Source organism: Nerophis lumbriciformis, linkage group LG03 (genome assembly GCF_033978685.3).
Source record: "Nerophis lumbriciformis linkage group LG03, RoL_Nlum_v2.1, whole genome shotgun sequence".
NCBI lineage: Eukaryota > Metazoa > Chordata > Actinopteri > Syngnathiformes > Syngnathidae > Nerophis > Nerophis lumbriciformis.
The window spans coordinates 66,701,284-66,720,859 of record NC_084550.2 but is presented as its reverse complement, the minus strand read 5'-3'; the positions used below and the strand labels follow the sequence as shown (position 1 = coordinate 66,720,859).

Sequence of the window (19,576 nt, the reverse complement as noted above, 5' to 3'; positions counted from 1 at the left end):
AAACATGCTTGTATTATCTTTAAACACCTTTAACTTATTAATAATATTAACTATATGTATTAAACATGCTTGTATTATCATTAAACACCTTTAACTTGTTAACAATATCAACTATATGTATTAAACATGCTTGTATTATCTTTAAACACCTTTAACTTGTTAACAATATTAACTATATGTGTTAAACATGCTTGCATTATCATTAAACACCTTTAACTTATTAACAAAAACATATATTTCATAAATAAGTAAATATAAATTATATATATGAATGAGGTAGATCCCAACGACTTGATCAATTGAAAAGTAGCTCGCCTGCAGAAAAAGTGTGAGCACCCCTGGTTTACACAGTACAGTACATATTCTGTACAATTGAACACTAAATGGTAACACCCGAATAAGTTATTTCAACTTGTTTAAGTCGGGGTCCACGTTAATCAATTCATGGTAGTGTGTGTAAGGTGTGTAATTTGTTGTGAGTTCATGCACTGTGTTGGTTTAGTTCTTTGAACAAAACCAACATGCACAGTTCATTTTGTGCACCAGTAAAAAAACATATAAGTTTTTCTTGAATTTGAAAAAAAAACCCATTTTATTTTTTTAGGAAAGAAGGGTTCGGTGAATGCGCATATGAAACTGGTGGGGTTCGGTACCTCCAACAAGGTTAAGAACCACTGGTCTATATATAGTGTAGATTAGTTTAAAGGTGGGACTTAAATGCTTCAACGGAGGTAGCATGAGGGACAGCTTTAGTATTTACTCAGATTTTGGTAAACACTATATTTAGATTGAAATTCATCCTGTCATAAACAAATCAAACAGATAAAGAAACACGATTCATGCCAAATTTGTAGGATTAAAAACCGAATGTACAGGATACAAAGGGGTATAGCAGCAACGTCTTTATGATTAGTATGTACTTGGGCATTCCACAGGCTCGTTAGTAATGCAATACTTTCATCCCAACACTCTCAGTGCTCTTCTTCCTCATCAGAACCGGCAGCCTTAAATCACGACACTAATCCCTGTGAACAGTATTTTTAACTTGCGTTGGGACAGAAAGAACAGCAATAGGATTAGAGAATCAGTGAGGCGGCTGAATCCCTAACTCATGCAGTTGATCTTCTTGCATGCTAAGAGACAAGCACTGCAGCTTTTCAACCTGTAAGCACTTTTCTTCTTGCTCTCCGAGAACAAGATTCTGTTTTCCTGGTGGTTCCTTGGAATATTGTTGCAATTCACCAAAAAGTGTTTTTTGGTTTTGTTTGAAAGCTGCCAAGATGGAGAGTATAACACCTCGGTTAAAGTTGCTGAAGAAGCGGCGCTCCAGCCTCTTTGTTACGATCAAACGGGAAATGAGCTTTTCGCAAAGCATTGAGGAGCAGGAAGCTGAATTCCCGTTTTCCCAGGACAGTTCTATAAAGCTCTGGACATCCATGGACAACCTGGACAATCCCGATGGACAGAAACCTCGGGGAAAAGATGCACCAAACCTGAGGAAATCCAACATAGTTAACCTCAACGTGGGTGGAAAGGTGTTTCACATCCCCAAACATTTGGTCCTCAAACACCCAAAAACCAGGATAGGAGTTCTTGCCACGTGCCAAGATCCCGTCAAGCGCCTGACGCTCTGTGACGACTACAGCGTTCAAAACAACGAATTCTTTTTTGACCGAGACCCGACGTTTTTCCACTACATCTTCCACTTTTACTGCAGCAATGTCTTGTGGGTGATGGACAGTCTCTGCCCCATCAACTTTGAAGAAGAGATGTCCTTCTGGGGCCTGAAATTGAAGGACACTCCCAGGTGGGTTATTCCTTGTGTTCTACATACTTCCGTACTTTACCAAACGTCTTCTTGCTCTTCTCCTCAGGTGCTGCCGTATTCTGTTTGAGGAGAAAGTGGATGACATAAGAGACCAACTGAAGGTCAACCAGGAGCTTATTGACGAGATTAAGCCTCACCAGGACGACTACGGATACAAGGCAATGTTTCTTGGCGGCTTCCGGAAGATTCTCTGGGACCTAATGGAGAACCCTTACTCGTCAATGTCCGCCAAAGCTTTTGCCGTGTTCTCCAGTCTCTTTGTGCTCATCTCAATCGTCTCCATGACGTTGAACACGGTGAAGGAGCTCAGGCAGTACAAACTGGCCGGCAAAACCTACATGGAGTGGGTTGAAGTGAGTTCCATCCTCTTCTTCACTCTGGAGTACTTCCTGCGTTTGGTCACCACCTCTGACATCAAACACTTCGTCAAGAGCGCCCTCAACTTTGTGGACGTGGTGGCCGTCATGCCCTATTTCATCCAGATTATGTTCGAGACTTTTGTCATCGATTCGGAGGACTTCAGCGCGAAGGAAGATTTGAAGGCCATGGCGAGGGTCAGCAAAGTCAGCAAGGTGCTCAAAGTCGTCAAGCTCATGCGCATCTTCCGTATCCTCAAGCTGGCTCGTCACTCCACAGGCATGAGGGCCTTTGGCTTCACCATTCGCCAATGTTCGGAGCAGGTAGGAGGAACTCCCAAAAAATGACACAGAAACTAAAAGTTACTTCATTTTCCCTTCGACTAGACCAGGGGTAGGCAACCCGCGGCTCCGGAGCCACATGCGGCTCTTTGATCACTCTGATGCGGCTCAGCTGCATACTTGCCAACGCCCCGATTTTCCCGGGAGGTTTCCGGATTTCAGTGCCTCTCCCGGAAATCTCCCGGGGCAAACATTCTCCGATTTTCACCCGGACAACAATATTGAGGGCGTGCCGTGATGGCACTGCCTTTACCGTCCTCTACACCATGCTATCTGCATGCCAGCCCTGTCACATGTAGTATGCAGCCTCTGCTTACGCACGCAAGTGACTGCAAGGCATACTTGCTCAACAGCCATACAGGTCACACTGAGGGTTGTGATATAAACGACTTTAACACTGTTACTAATATGCGCCACACTGTGAACCCACACCAAATATGAATGACAAACACATTTTGGGAGAACATCCGCACTGTAACACAACATAAACACAACAGAACAAATACCCAGAATCCCATGCATCCCTAACTCTTCCGGGCTACATTATACACCCCTGCTACCACCAAACCCCGCCCCCAACCCCGCCCACCTCAACCGACGCACGGAGGGGTTTGGTGGTAGCGGGGGTGTATAATGTAGCCCGGAAGAGTTAGGGATGCATGGTGTAGCTCCTTTCGGTACACGGCAACACAGGAAAGTTCTTTTTTGTAAAACGGGCGTTTATTGACTCCTCCTTCTTGCTGTACACACCATCCACGCCGACACGCCAACACGCCAACACGCCAACACGCCGTGAGAACTTACAAAATACAGTACAATACATCAGACTTTGATTTCACATCAATAAACACTCAGAAAGAAATTAAATTACAAAAATACAATACCTCGTTGGCTGCTTGTAACGAAAAGAGGTTCTAATAATCACTTGCTTGAAGTTTTGCATAAATAATCGAATACACTTAAATCTTTTGAGGAGCTGAAGACAACGTGCTCAAGCACCCTCCCCTCTTGCATGTTCTGCCTTATTTACTGTCCGTGGGGTCGCAACATCACAACAATCGTTCCGCTTTGCAACACAATTAACACAATACATTTACATTTTGCTCAGGAGATTTTACAATCACACATTTTCTAATAATATTTTATAACTCTGCATCATTAACTTATTTATTAATATTTATCTATTTATGACACATATTTAAAGCATGCAAACTCTCAGCAACAGCTACACATGGGATTCTGGGTATTTGTTCTGTTGTGTTTATGTTGTGTTACGGTGCGGATGTTCTCCCGAAATGTGTTTGTCATTCTTGTTTGGTGTGGATTCACAGTGTGGCGCATATTAGTAACAGTGTTAAAGTTGTTTAAACGGGCACCCTCAGTGTGACCTGTATGGCTGTTGAACAAGTATGCCTTGCAGTCACTTATGTGTGTCTACAATACGTGACTGTGCTGGCAAGCTGTTTGTACAGGTTGTAGAGTGCGCTAAAGGTAGTGCCATCATAGCACGCCCTTATTATTGTTATTTGGGTGAAAATCTGCAGACATTTGAGAGAATAGTTGCTCTGAAAATTTGGGAGTCTCCCGGAATTATTGGGAGGGTTGGCAAGTGTGATGCTGTCGAGCGGCATTCATATAAAACTCGCGAGCCGTACTAACATTAAATTTCCATATTAAGGTGCAAGCCGCGTGTCAGAGACCCCTGGTTAATACATAGCACAAAGCAAAAAAAAACTTTGTATGCAGTGTTATTTCATTTTAAATTTCAAAAGAGTTTTGTGGCTCCCATTGTTTTCTTTATTTTGTGAAACGGATCAAAATGGCTCTTTGAGTGGTAAAGGTTGCCGACCCCTGGACTAGACCAGGGGTCGGCAACCCAAAATGTTGAAAGAGCCATATTGAACCAAAAATACAAAAAACAAATTAAAAGTCTTATATAAGTGTTATAATGAAGACAACACATGATGTAAATGTCTATATTAGCTATATTAGCCTATTATCAAAATGACTTCAAAAGTCTTATATAAGTGTTATAATGAAGACAACACATGATGTAAGTGTCTATATTAGCCTACTATTAAAATGACTTTAAAAGTCTTATATAATTGTTATAATGAAGACAACACATGATGTAAGTGTCTATATTAGCTATATTAGCCTACTATCAAAATGACTTCAAAAGTCTTATATAAGTGTTATAATGAAGACAACACATGATGTGTCTATATTAGCCTACTATTAAAATGATTTTAAAAGTCTTATATAAGTGTTATAATGAAGACAACACATGATGTAAGTGTCTATATTAGCTATTTTAGCCTACTATCAAAATGACTTCAAAAGTCTTATATAAGTGTTATAATGAAGACAACACATGATGTAAGTGTCTATATTAGCCTACTATCAAAATTACTTCAAAAGTCTTATATAAGTGTTATAATGAAGACAACACATGATGTGTCCATATTAGCCTACTATTAAAATGACTTTAAAAGTCTTATATAATTGTTATAATGAAGACAACACATGATGTAAATGTCTATATTAGCTATATTAGCCTACTATCAAAATGACTTCAAAAGTCTTATATAAGTGTTATAATGAAGACAACACATGATGTAAGTGTCTATATTAGCTATATTAGCCTACTATCAAAATTACTTCAAAAGTCTTATATAAGTGTTATAATGAAGACAACACATGATGTAAGTGTCTATATTAGCTATATTAGCCTACTATCAAAATTACTTCAAAAGTCTTATATAAGTGTTATAATGAAGACAACACATGATGTAAGTGTCTATATTAGCCTACTATCAAAATGACTTCAAAAGTCTTATATAAGTGTTATAATGAAGACAACACATGATGTAAGTGTCTATATTAGCCAACTATCAAAATTAACATGTGTTGCAGGCTGACGCAAATCTTCGTTGACAGAAATGTTGAAATTTACCGTAATATTGATTGTACACATTTTTACAACATTGGGAAACTTTAGTAAAATGGAAGCTTCTCAGAAGGCGAGATAACTCCTGCAAATGACTGTCTTAGAATGGCCAAAAGTTTAGATGTGTGTGTCCAAGTTGAAGGAAACGGAAGGCTGTCTTCTTCTAATGGATTGATTTGAATATTTGCAAGCTGGCTAACGTTTGCTGTGGTCTGGAACAACATGGCACACAAACAACTGTCAGAAATGTAGCCAATATTACATACAGATAATGTGTCATGAGACATGCAAATATGAATTAAATACACAGAGGACATAAGTAAAGGAAATAAAATAAGCTCAAATATACCTACAAACAAGGCATAATGATGCAATGTGTACATACGGTCAGCCTAAATGGCATGTTAGCATCGATTAGCTAAAATGCCTGATTAGCACTCCAACATCAACAAAGCTCACTGTTGTGCATTCACGCACAGCATAAAACATTTGGTGGACAAAATTAGACAAAGAATGAGTGGCATAAGTTACATCTTTCTGTGGCAGCGTCGGACAAAGTTATACATGTAAACAAACTGTTGCGTCACAGTCCACACAACCACGGCAAGTTCAAGGACCGCCAAAATTAGTAGGACAAATAGGCGCTTGCCAAATACTCTCACTGGTGAAGCATAAACACAAACATATTACAAACCCCGTTTCCATATGAGTTGGGAAATTGTGTTGGATGTAAATATAAACGGAATACAATGATTTGCAAATCATTTTCAACCCATATTTAATTGAATATGCTACAAAGACAACATATTTGATGTTCAAACTCATAAAATTTTTTTTTTCTGCAAATAATAATTAACTTAGAATTTCATGGCTGCAACACGTGCCAAAGTAGTTGGGAAAGGGCATGTTCACCACTGTGTTACATGGCCTTTCCTTTTAACAACACTCAGTAAAGGCTTGGGAACTGAGGAGACACATTTTTTAAGCTTCTCAGGTGGAATTCTTTCCCATTCTTGCTTGATGTACAGCTTAAGTTGTTCAACAGTCCGGGGGTCTCCGTTGTGGTATTTTAGGCTTCATAATGCGCCACACATTTTCAATGGGAGACAAGTCTGTACTACAGGCAGGCCAGTCTAGTACCTGGACTCTTTTACTATGAAGCCACGTTGATGTAACACGTGGCTTGGCATTGTCTTGCTGAAATAAGCAGGGGCGTCCATGGTAACGTTGCTTGGATGGCAACATATGTTGCTCCAAAACCTGTATGTACCTTTCAGCATTAATGGTGCCTTCACAGATGTGTAAGTTACCCATGACTTGGGCACTAATACACCCCCATACCATCACAGATGCTGGCTTTTCAACTTTGCGCCTATAACTGTTACGATCCGCTGCCCGGATCATAGTTTGTTTATGTTTGTGTCACGTGTTTTCAGCACCTTGAGTTTAGTTTGTTTCTGTTGCCATGACGGCAGATTGTACGCACCTGCCTCTGGTTAGTGTTCGGGACGCGCACCTGTTGCCCGGGCACTAATCAGAGGGCTATTTAGTCTTTGCTCTGGCCTCACTCGGTCTGGCTTCCTAGTTTGTTCTCACACAACTGATGACGACGATTATGTACTGTTTCTTAGCTACTAGTTCTCACGCTAGCCTCTTTTGGTTTTCTAGCTCCCACGCTAGTCCTTTTGTTTATTCATCATATTATTTATATTTAAAATAAATCATTTTTCCTACCTGCAAGCTGTGTCCGAAGTCGTCTGCATCCTTGGGAGAACCACACCCGCATCACTATGCGACCACGACGTTTCAGTACGAAGCCAGCAGAAAACAATTCTCCCGCACTGGCTAACGAGGAGTTGGACGAAGGTACGCTCATGGTGTTGCGAGCGATGGAAGCCGAGACGCTTCGCTATTCGACGGAGGAGAGGTCGAATCTCATGTGGGGACCTGGAGGCTCTCTTATCCCCATCGATTCCCTCTGGTCGGAAGACATCGCCGCTACACCGCAGTACCGTGCGCGCCGTCAAAGACGGAAGCCGGCCAGGAGGTCTTTCCCTCGCCGCCAAGACGCGCCGCTCCTGCAAACTCCTCCCCCGGACCGAAGCAAGCTACATTCAGCCCAAAGTCCCCCTCCTCAGATGTTTGGCAACCCCATCGACCACTTCGCCAAAAAGTTCTCCGATTGGGCTGTAAGTCACATGGACAGTTGCAACAGTAATGTCATGTCATTGGCGCCTCCCGAAGAGGTAACTCCGCCCACTTCTGATGACATCATTGAACAAGATTTTTTTTTTCCATCTTCTAATTCTTTCTGTCAGCCAATACCAAATGACTTTCATTGTAAGATAAGACATTATCAGGACATTTTTATTAAGTGTAAGTCTAGTCAGTCACATTCTGATTTTCAGACTCCACCTCCAGTGACTTTGGTTCCGCCCCCAGTGACTATTGCTCCGCCCACTGCACATATTTTTCCCCCCTGTGCTCCCACCCAATCTCAAGTGGGGGATGATAATAGTCAATTTGGACAATTTGAAGAAGAGTATACCCCCCTCCATACCTCCCCCCACCCACCCTTGAAGACAGTTCCAAACCGCAAAGAGCGCGTCTGGTATCCGCGTCTTGAGGGGGGGGCTAGTACTGGGAACTGTGCTAGTGCGGTGGCACAACTTCGGCGTGCTAAGCCGCAACCTCCTGCACGGCCACCGCCACCAGTTTTTCGGCGTGCTAAGCCGCAACCTCCTGCACGGCCACCGCCACCAGTTTTTCGGCGTGCTAAGCCGCAACCCCCTGCACGGCCACCGCCACCAGTCTTTCGGCGTGCTAAACCGCAACCTCCTGCAAGGCCACCGCCACCAGTCTTCCGGCGTGCTAAACCGCAACCTCCTGCACGGCCACCCACACCAGCGCCGGCTCCAAGGCTGGTTCCCACACCAGCGCCGGCTCCAAGGCTGGTTCCCACACCAGCTCCGGCTCCAAGGCTGTTTCCCACACCAGCGCCGGCTCCAAGGCTGGTTCTCACACCAGCGCCGGCTCCAAGGCTGGTTCCCACACCAGCGCCGGCTCCAAGGCTGGTTCCCACACCAGCGCCGGCTCCAAGGCTGGTTCCCACACCAGCGCCGGCTCCAAGGCTGGTTCCCACACCAGCGCCGGCTCCAAGGCTGGTTCCCACACCAGCGCCGGCTCCAAGGCTGGTTCCCACACCAGCGCCGGCTCCAAGGCTGGTTCCCACACCAGCGCCGGCTCCACGGCTGGTACCCACACCAGCGCCGGCTCCACGGCTGGTACCCACACCAGCGCCGGCTCCACGGCTGGTACCCTCACCAGCGCCGGCTCCACGGCTGGTACCCACACCAGCGCCGGCTCCACGGCTGGTACCCACACCAGCGCCGGCTCCACGGCTGGTACCAGAACCTGCACCGGCTCCACGGCTGGTACCAGAACCTGCACCTGCCTCCACGGCGACGACGTCTCCTCCTGCCTCCACGGCGATGACGTCTCCTCCTGCCTCCACGGCGACGACGGCTCCTCCTGCCTCCACGGCGACGTCGGCTCCTCCTGCCTCCACGGCGACGTCGGCTCCTCCTGTTTCCACGGCGACGTCTGCTCTCTCCTCGTCTTCGTCTCAGCGACCTCGAGTGGTCTGGCTGCGCAAGCGGCGCTCTCGGAGGTTTGTTTATGGACGCCAGTGGCGCAAACAGCAGCGACACCCGAGACGTAGTCGTAGAACTCTCCGGCTGCTGAACTTCTGGCGCCACTCACGCCCACCTTCTCGGCAGCCACGAATGTGGGCTTTCCGTGGTTGCCCGCCTCGCCTGCGGCAGCGGCGTTCCACTCGCCGCCGCCACCTGACTCTTCCCCGGTGGATTCGGGGACACGTGGCCTGGCGACCCACCACCAAATCCTCCCTCCACCCTCCCTTGACTCTCGAACTATTTCTTGTTTTTTGGGTTCTAGTTTTATTTCGTGTCAAGGGACATCTGGAATCTGTCCTTTAAGGGGGGGGTACTGTTACGATCCGCTGCCCGGATCATAGTTTGTTTATGTTTGTGTCACGTGTTTTCAGCACCTTGAGTTTAGTTTGTTTCTGTTGCCATGACGGCAGATTGTACGCACCTGCCTCTGGTTAGTGTTCGGGACGCGCACCTGTTGCCCGGGCACTAATCAGAGGGCTATTTAGTCTTTGCTCTGGCCTCACTCGGTCTGGCTTCCTAGTTTGTTCTCACACAACTGATGACGACGATTATTTACTGTTTCTTAGCTACTAGTTCTCACGCTAGCCTCTTTTGGTTTGCTAGCTCCCACGCTAGTCCTTTTGTTTATTCATCATATTATTTATATTTAAAATAAATAATTTTTCCTACCTGCAAGCTGTGTCCGAAGCCGTCTGCATCCTTGGGAGAACCACACCCGCATCACTATGCGACCACGTCGTCACAATAACAATCCGAATGGTTCTTTTCCTCTTTGGTCCGGAGGACACGACGGCCACAGTTTCCAAAAACAATTTGAAATGTGGACTTGTCAGACCACAGAACACTTTTCCACTTTATATCAGTCCATCTTAGGTGAGCTCAGGCCCAGCGAAGCCGACGGCGTTTCTGGGTGTTGTTGATAAACGGTTTTCGCCTTGCAAAGGAGAGTTTTAACTTGCACTTACAGATGTAGCGACGAACTGTAGTTACTGATAATGGGTTTCTGAAGTGTTCCTGAGCCCATGTGGTGATATCCTTTACACACTGATGTCGCTTGTTGATGCAGTACAGCCTGAGGGATCGAAGGTCACGGGCTTAGCTGCTTACGTGCAGTGATTTCTCCAGATTCTCTGAACCCTTTGATGATATTAAGGACCGTAGATGGTGAAATCCCTAAATTCCTTGCAATAGCTGGTTGAGAAAGGTTTTTCTTAAACTGTTCAACAATTTGCTCACGCATTTGTTGACAGAGTGGGGACCCTCGCCCCATCCTTGTTTGTGAATGACTGAGCATTTCATGGAATCTACTTTTATACCCAATCATGGCACCCACCTGTTCCCAATTAGCCTGCACACCTGTGGGATGTTCCAAATAAGTGTTTGATGAGCATTCCTCAACTTTATCAGTATTTATTGCCACCTTTCCCAACTTCTTTGTCACGTGTTGCTGGCATCAAATTCTAAAGTTAATGATTGTTTGCAAAAAAAAAAAAGTTTATCAGTTTGAACATCAAATATGTTGTCTTTGTAGCATATTCAACTGAATATGGGTTGAAAATGATTTGCAAATCATTGTATTCCATTTATATTTATATCTAACACAATTTCCCAACTCATATGGAAACGGGGTTTGTAAACAGTGGGCTTTCTAACAATTGGGAAAGTTTGTGTCATGTTTGTCTTCCTACAGAAACCATATTAAAACTAAAAACATATATTTCCCCCCCATCTTTTTCCATTTTCATACATTTTGGAAAAAGCTACAGGGAGTTGCCGACCCCCGGACTAGACGGAGGTTTTCTTGATTTTGTTCAAGCTTTTGCGCCTCCCTGTACATCTGTCTAAAAGACAAATGGGGAGAAAACTGAACTACTACTATTTGACCAGTATACAGTAGTACCTCAAATTACAGGCTGAAAAGAGTCCGTAGTGGATCTGGTATCTCAAATCAACGTCCCCCATTGAAATTAATTGAAATTGAAATTTTATTGGTGCCTGGCCCCTCAAAACAGCACCATGCCTTTGGAAAAAAAAAACTAAAAAAACTTAAAAAATATAAATATTATATGATAAACAATAAAATCGACTGCACTATAAACAACTACAGTAGTTTTATGAAGTAATGTAAAAAAAAAAATAAAAAAAAATACAGCATTTTTTTTGTCGGTATCTGTTAAACACACCATCAGCAGCGTTTCCATAATTTCATGGATAAATGTGTGCCATTTCGATATTATTTTAACATCCTTGGCTGGCATTTCTGATGCAGTAAGATATTGCCAAAATAGGGACTAGCGCTGTCATATTTGGAAAGATATTTCTTTAATTCAATGAATATCATCCACTTCTTCTCAGCAATGTCCTTCATGCTCACTTTCTTCCTTCCCTAGCTTGGAAAAGAAACTTATGTTGATCTCCAGCTATAAGCTAATGCTAGCGAGTAAGCCCAGATGTTTGGTCGGAGTTTACGGCGTTTACGGTAATTGCGGGGATGCTTGCAACTTAAAGCATAACGATTAGCACAGAGACTGCTCTTATCTCAAAACACTCTTAAGTTGAGGTACGTAATGTATTAATTTTTTCTGTCCTAAAGCAGTGATTCGCAATTATTTTCTGTCATATTTATTTGCGACCCCCTGGATAAGAATTATTATTGAGAATTTGATCATATGTAAGTATTTATCTGTACGAGTCACAGTGCGTTACATTCTTTTTACAATATTCCAGTAGTAGTAGTCAAATAATCACTTAATTAAATGTTGTAATGCAGTTATCAAAGGTTAATCAGTCTTCAGCGGAAGACAACTGTAGGCCGTCGTCGACGCCAAAATAAACAATGAAGACACAAACAGAACGTCATTTCTATCACTCAACAGGCATGGGAACCATCCATCCATTTTCTTCCGCTTATCCGAGGTCGGGTCGCGGGGGCAGCAGCCTAAGCAGAGAAGCCCAGACTTCCCTCTCCCCGGCCACTTCGTCCAGCTCCTCCCGGGGGATCCCGAGGCGTTCCCAGGCCAGCCGGGAGACATAGTCTTCCCAACGTGTCCTGGGTCTTCCCCGTGGCCTCCTGTCGGTCGGACGTGCCCTAAACACCTCCCTAGGGAGGCGTTCGGGTGGCATCCTGAGCAGATGCCCGAACCACCTCATCTGGCTCCTCTCCATGTGGAGGAGCAGCGGCTTTACTCTGAGTTCCTCCCGGATGACAGAGCTTCTCACCCTATCTCTAAGGGAGAAACCCGCCACCCGGCGGAGGAAACTCATTTCGGCCGCTCGTACCCGTGATCTTGTCCTTTCGGTCATAACCCAAAGCTCATGACCATAGGTGAGGATGGGAACGTAGATCGACCAGTAAATCGAGAGCTTTGCCTTCCGGCTCAGCTCCTTCTTCACCACAACGGATCGATACAGCGTCCGCATTACTGAAGACGCCGCACCGATCCGCCTGTCGATCTCACCATCCACTCTTCCCTCACTCGTGAACAAGACTACTTGAAGTCCTCCACTCGGGGCAAGATCTCCTCCCCAAACCTGGAGATGGCACTCCACCCTTTCCCGGGCGAGAACCATTGACTCGGACTTGGAGGTGCTGATTCTCATCCCAGTCGCTTCACACTCGGCTGCGAACCGATCTAGTGAGAGCTGAAGATCCTGGCCAGATGAAGCCATCAGGACCACATCATCTGCAAAAAGCAGAGACCTAATCCTGCAGCCACCAAACCGGATCCCCTCAACGCCCTGACAGCGCCTAGAAATTCTGTCCATAAAAGTAATGAACAGAATCGGTGACAAAGGGCAGCCTTGGTGGAGTCCAACCCTCACTGGAAACGGGTCCGACTTACTGCCGGCAATGCGGACCAAGCTCTGACACTGATCATACAGGGAGCGGACCGCCACAATCAGACAGTCCGATACCCCATACTCTCTGAGCACTCCCCACAGGACTTCCCGGGGGACACGGTCGAATGCCTTCTCCAAGTCCACAAAGGATTGGATTATTCGTGGGAACCTTTCCCAGCCTCCCAGCCAATCAACACAAAGAACACAACAAAGACGAACATTAGCTGCGCGTAAGAGTGATGCTATCATAGACATCTTATAAGTAGACGCAGCATTGGCTGCTGTGACGCGAGAAATTGGGCCGCCATCTTGAAGTGGTGATGAGGAGCCGGCGAGCAGCCTAAACTGACAGTTGACAGGTAGAAAACAAAGATGGTGTTCAGCGTTTTCCTGCTCAAATGAGCCGACTGTTGAAAATAGGAATCGGGGGAGTACTTTTCACAAGTAAGATTTAACATTAACGTACTATTGGTTGTATTTTGTGAAAAGAATATTACCACAGAGTTGAGAAGGAGCAAAGATCTTCAATAGTACTGAAATCGTAGCCGCTAGAAAACAAGAGTATGACCATAATAGAATTGCTTGTCAATGAAATTAATTAAATGGTAATATATGTTAGCTAACTAGACCAGGGGTCGGCAACCTTTACCAGTCAAAGAGCCATTTTGACCAGTTTCGCAAATTATATAAAACAATGGGAGCCGCAGATTTTTTTTAAAATTTTAAATGAATTAACACTGCACACAAAGTTTTTTTTTTGCATTGTGCTATGTATAAAGTAGGGGTCTCAGACACGCTGCCCACATCTTTATATGGAATTTGAAAGCTGGTGCGGCACGCGGGTTTTATATGAATGGCGCTTGACAGCGTCATGCGTGCCGTGATGGTACAGCATATAGCACCCACTACAACCAGCGTGCCTGATCAGCTACACGTTGCATGGTGTTTCCGTGTTCTCACGTAGGTGATAGCAAGACATACTTGGTCAACAACCACACAGGTTACACTGACGGTGGCGGTATAAAAAAAATTATAACACTCTTACTAATAATGCGCCACACTGTGAACCCACACCAAACAAGAATGACAAACACATTTCGGGAGAACATCTGCACAGTAATACAACATAAACACAACAGGACAAATACCCAGAATCCCATGCAGCCCTAACTCTTCCGGGATACATTATACACCCTCGCTACCAAACCCCCGCCCACCTCAACCGACGCACAGAGGGGGGGGGGGGGCGGGGTTTGGTGGTAGCAGGGGTGTATAATGTAGCCCGGAAGAGTCAGGGCTGCATGGGATTCTGGGTGTTTGTTCTGTTGTGTTTATGTTCTGTTAAGGTGCAGATGTTCTCCCGAAATGTGTTTGTCATTCTTGTTTGGTTTTGGTTCAAAGTGTGGCGCATTATTAGTAAGAGTGTTAAAGTTGTTTTATATGGTCACCGTCAGTGTAACCTGTGTGGCTGTTGACAAAGTGTGCCTTGCTGTCACGTACGTGTGCAAGCAGAAAATGTATATAAGTGTTGGGCTGGCACGCTGTTAATACAGATTGTAGAGAGCGCCAAATGTTGCACCATCATGGCACGCCCTTATTATAGCTGTAAGGGTGAAAATCGGTGAATATTAATCCCGGGAGTTTTCTGCGAGAGGCACTGAAATCCGGAAGTCTCACGGGAAAATTGGGGGGGTTCAGCAAGTAAGTTGCTGAGCCGCATCAGAGTGATCAAAGAGCCGCATGCGGCTCCGGAGCCGCGGGTTGCCGACCCCTGAACTAGACAATCAGATATTCAAATACTAACATTGTTGGGTAAAACAGAATTGTGTTTTATTCTGAATCCAGTGAAACAGATTGGTGGTTTTAGCTGATATAAAGACTTTCAGGTGTTTATATATGTTTATGTTGAAGTATTTGGCAGACGCTTTTATCCAAAGCGACATACATAAAAAATACATATAAAACAATCACTGTAAACATGATCATTTAAGGGAAGAATGTAATACAAAATGTCAATACAAAGTGTCAAGACAGAATAAACTCTCTGCTGCTGCAGCAACAGATATACAGTCTATAAGATATATCAGTGACGTGCGGTGAGGTTGATGGCTGGTGAGGCACTGACTTCATCCCAGTCAGATTTACAAACATATGAACCCTAAAGAGTATCTTATTCACCATTTGATTGGCAGCAGTTAACGGGTTATGTTTAAAAGCTCATACCAGCATTCTTCCCTGCTTGGCACTCAGCATCAAGGGTTGGAATTGGGCGTTAAATCACCAAAAATGATTCCCGGGCGCGGCGCCGCTGCTGCCCACTGCTCCCCTCACCTCCCAGGGGGTGAACAAGGGGATGGGTCAAATGCAGAGGGTTGTGACAATCATTGGTACTTTAACTTAACTTTACACATACAAACTGTAGCACACAAAAAAGCACATTTAATAAAAAAACTTTATTATGGTCTTACCTTTACTTATAAATGCGCCGCTGTAGTGCTGGATTAATGAACCCCCTGATGGGAGTGTTATATCAACTAAAGCCCTCACTTCAACTTTCCACGTGCAAGATTGAATCTATTTAAAAAAGTGTAACCGAGGGTTTATAAATGTCGCCTATACTGTATGAAACTACAAAATAACAAACACGGAGGCTCCAGTTTACACGGGGACCACTTTATTTACGTTCTTTCAAAAACCTCCGCAACGTGACATCACTTCCGCTCTTAGCGCCTTCAAAATAAGAGCTCAAGGCATATACTGTATAACAGCGCATAACAGGAACTTAACATCACAAAGAGGAAAGCCCATAAAAATAGGTTACAAAAGTTATTTAATAAGAAGCCAAAAAGTGCAAAAACAATAATGTTTGTGTTGGAGGAGTTGTGAATTAGGTACACCTGCAGTCTGGAGGTGTACCTAATGTTGTGGCCCTGCAGTCATTCACAACTCCTCCAACACGAACATTATTGTTTTTGCACTTTTTGGCTTCTTATTAAATAACTTTTTTAAATAGATTCAATCTTGCACGTGGAAAGTTTAAGTGTGGGCTTTAGTTGATATAACACTCCCGTCAGGGGTTGCCGTGCATTCTACGGCGGGGGTGCAGGAGGCGAGCCTCAGCCAGTGCGTCTTTTGCAGCCGTTTTATGATCGCTCAGTACAAGAAATACTTTACACACATACAGTTGTTGACAAAATACACTGTACATTATATACCTCAGCTAACTAAACTATGGAAATGTATAATATAGTTCATATAGCAATACGGTCTCACTGCACAGCAGACCAGCAGTTAGCCGAGTCCGTCCATGTTGAGGCACTGAGTGACGTGCCTCGACTGGCTGCTGTTCACCGCACCGTCTCTTCTCAGTATTTGAACGGCAAATGTGAAAATTCAGCGATTTTGAATAAAAATAATCTAAAACTGGTGAAGTTAAATGGAAAATAACTTTATAGTATAATCACTGGATACATTTAACAATTTAATATATATTTTTTTCTTTTTACATTTTTTTTTCTTTCCATGATGGCAGGTGAGGCCCCGCCTCACCTGCCTATAGTGACTGCACGTCACTGAGATATATAGATATCTAATGTATTCATACATTGTTTATGTAGGATATACACATGTATATATAACCTAATCATATAGTTTCTTCAACTTAAAAATAGCTGACCGTTTTTTTCCCCCTTCTCTGGGATTATATTACGAGTTTTGATCTCGGACGTCTGGTCACTTATAGCATATAAGAATATTCTATTACTGTTAAGCAAACTATGAATAATAAAACATGTGTCCTTTATCATAGCTACTCGCATGACAAAAAAACGCGTGAAAATCAGTGGTATTCAGTGAGGTAAGATGAATTAAATGCGCTGACAGTTCATTGCTCCTGCCAAATGAATTGCACTGAGTGGAGCGGATCACCACTCCAAGATGGCGGCCCCGCGTCTCGTCAGCGCCAGTAGGCAGTAGCGGTCCATGCTGCGTACCCTTATAAGATGTCTATGGATGCTATGAAAAACTACATTCAGAAAGTGGTCAAGGAAGTTAAGAAACAGCGAGAACTGCAACTATGCACAGCCTTCGGTCTGGGCGATAGAACAATATCAGTATGCATCGCCATAGACACGTAATCAATATAAATAAAAACTTTAATCGATAAAACGTTCGATACATCTATTTTTTCTTCTTCGTCGGAATAAACAGGAAGTGGCGAAGCAAGGTTGGTTGCATGAACAAAGGCCCTCGCGAACTGAGAAAAGCAGGAAGTGACACGCTAACAGCCAATCAGGTAACGGTATCAACTATTGTTGTATCGTGGTTAATTCTCTTGTTGGAGTGAGAAGAGAAAGTAAAAATGAGTGCTGCAGAGAGCGAAGAAATTGTCAATGAAAGAGAAAAAGTCACCTCGACGATATGGCCTTTTTTTTTTTTTGCAACCCTCGTCCGTTCCCTAATTGGGTAGGTACTAAAGTGCGGGACTGCATAATTAAAATACAAAATATAACAAATGTGCTACTTTCAAATTATAATATTTAAATAATAATAATTACTGCATAAAATACATTAATTTCCATACTTAAATGAGAATAACAGACCAAATGAAATGTTACACTTCCTGGCAATAAACCTGCAGAAAGTAGTTCTTCTCAGGTTTATGGGCAAGATCTCCTCCCCAACCCGGAGATGGCACTCCACCCTTTTCCAGGCGAGAACCATGGACTCGGACTTGGAGGTGCTGATTCTCATCCCAGTCGCTTCACACTCAGCTGCGAACCGATCCAGTGAGAGCTGAAGATCCTGGCCAGATGAAGCCATTAGGACCACATCATCTGCAAAAAGCAGAGACCTAATCCTGCAGCCACCAAACCAGATCCCCTCAACACCTTGACTGCGCCTAGAGATTCTGTCCATAAAAGTTATGAACAGAATCGGTGACAAAGGGCAGCCTTGGCGGAGTCCAACCCTCACTGGAAACGTGTCCGACTTACTGCCGGCAATGCGGCCCAAGCTCTGGCACTGATCATACAGGGAGCGGACTGCCACAATCAGACAGTCCGATACCCCATACTCTCTGAGCACTCCCCACAGGACTTCCCGAGGGACACGGTCAAATGCCTTCTCCAAGTCCACAAAGCACATGTAGACTGGTTGGGAAAACTCCCATGCACCCTCAAGGACCCTGCCGAGAGTATAGAGCTGGTCCACAGTTCCACGACCAGGACGAAAACCACACTGTTCCTCCTGAATCCGAGGTTCGACTATCCGGCGTAGCCTCCTCTCCAGTACACCTGAATAGACCTTACCGGGAAGGCTGAGGAGTGTGATCCCACGATAGTTAGAACACACCCTCCGGTTCCCCTTCTTAAAGAGAGGAACCACCACCCCGGTCTGCCAATCCAGTGGTACCGCCCCCGATGTCCCTTTATAAACATAATATACATTTTAAAAAAACGAAAGAAGATGTTGTGATGCCCAAAAAATATCTATGTAATCGTAGTAGTATTGACTAGATACGTGCCTGTACTTGGTATCATTACAGTGGACGTTAGGTGTAGATCCACCCATGGCGTTTGTTTACATTTTGATGCCAGTGAGCTACGGTGTGTAGTGAAGCATGTTTAGCTATTCCTCGTCCTGCAGGGATGATACTTGTAAGAAACTTACTTTATTTGTCGCCATGAAGAACAAAATGAGTGATTTAGAAGTCGTTAAAACACTGCCGACGGCGGATGGACGTTAGCCGCTAGCTAGCTAGCCATGTCTTAAAGCACCTCTTCCTGAGGGTGTTTCAGTGTTATAACTTCACCTTTATCTTTAGTTTTTAAGCCAATATCCGTTCATTTTCCCTTTTCGGTCTATACACTGTGTCTGCTTGTAAGTACTCCGTGATTGTGCGCTGCCGAACATGCTCCTCTGCTCGTAAAACCAGCAATGTCATGACGTGATGACGACGCGGGCGCGGGGGGGTGCGGGACCGGTACGTTTCAGAGGCGATATAGTACCGAAAATGATTCATTAGTATCGCGGTACTATACTAATATACACCATACAACCCTAGTACAATGTTTAACTTTTATGTGCAATTAATTTTATTTGATTAATTATTTATGTACAGTGTTTTATTTTCCTATATTCAAACACAGCGATGCTGATTAAACTGTGTGTAATGTTACAGTGGCAAACAATAGGAAATAAACCTCTGACTTGTTTTAATGAATATGTCGGCCTACTACGCTACTGTATCATTATGGGGGTACTTTTGAGAACCACTGCAGTATATGATGACTCATGTTTTCTTTTCATACCCGTCTAAAACTTATCCATCTTGCCTCGTGTTCCAGCGTACTTACTACATCTACTGCAGGGGTGCTCACACTTTTTCTGCAGGCGAGCTACTTTTCAATTGATCAAGTCGTGGGGATCTACCTCATTCATATATATAATTTATATTTACTTATTTATGAAATATATGTTTTTGTTAACAAGTTAAAGGTGTTTAAAGATAATGCAAGTATGTTTAACACATATAGTTAACATTATTAATACATTGAAGGTGTTT

General features: G+C 44.0%; 1 protein-coding gene across 1 annotated transcript in view; it reads left to right on the top strand.

Annotated features, from left to right (window-relative positions):
• Positions 1 to 1,174: 1,174 nt before the first annotated feature.
• Positions 1,175 to 19,576, top strand: part of LOC133588751 (potassium voltage-gated channel subfamily V member 2) — a 43,164-nt gene continuing 24,762 nt past the window's right edge. The window contains exons 1-2 of the mRNA XM_061941410.1: positions 1,175 to 1,807; positions 1,875 to 2,508. Of these exons, the coding sequence (XP_061797394.1) occupies positions 1,281 to 1,807; positions 1,875 to 2,508 (1,161 nt within the window). The 5' untranslated portion in view covers positions 1,175 to 1,280. The remainder of the gene's footprint in view (positions 1,808 to 1,874; positions 2,509 to 19,576) is intronic.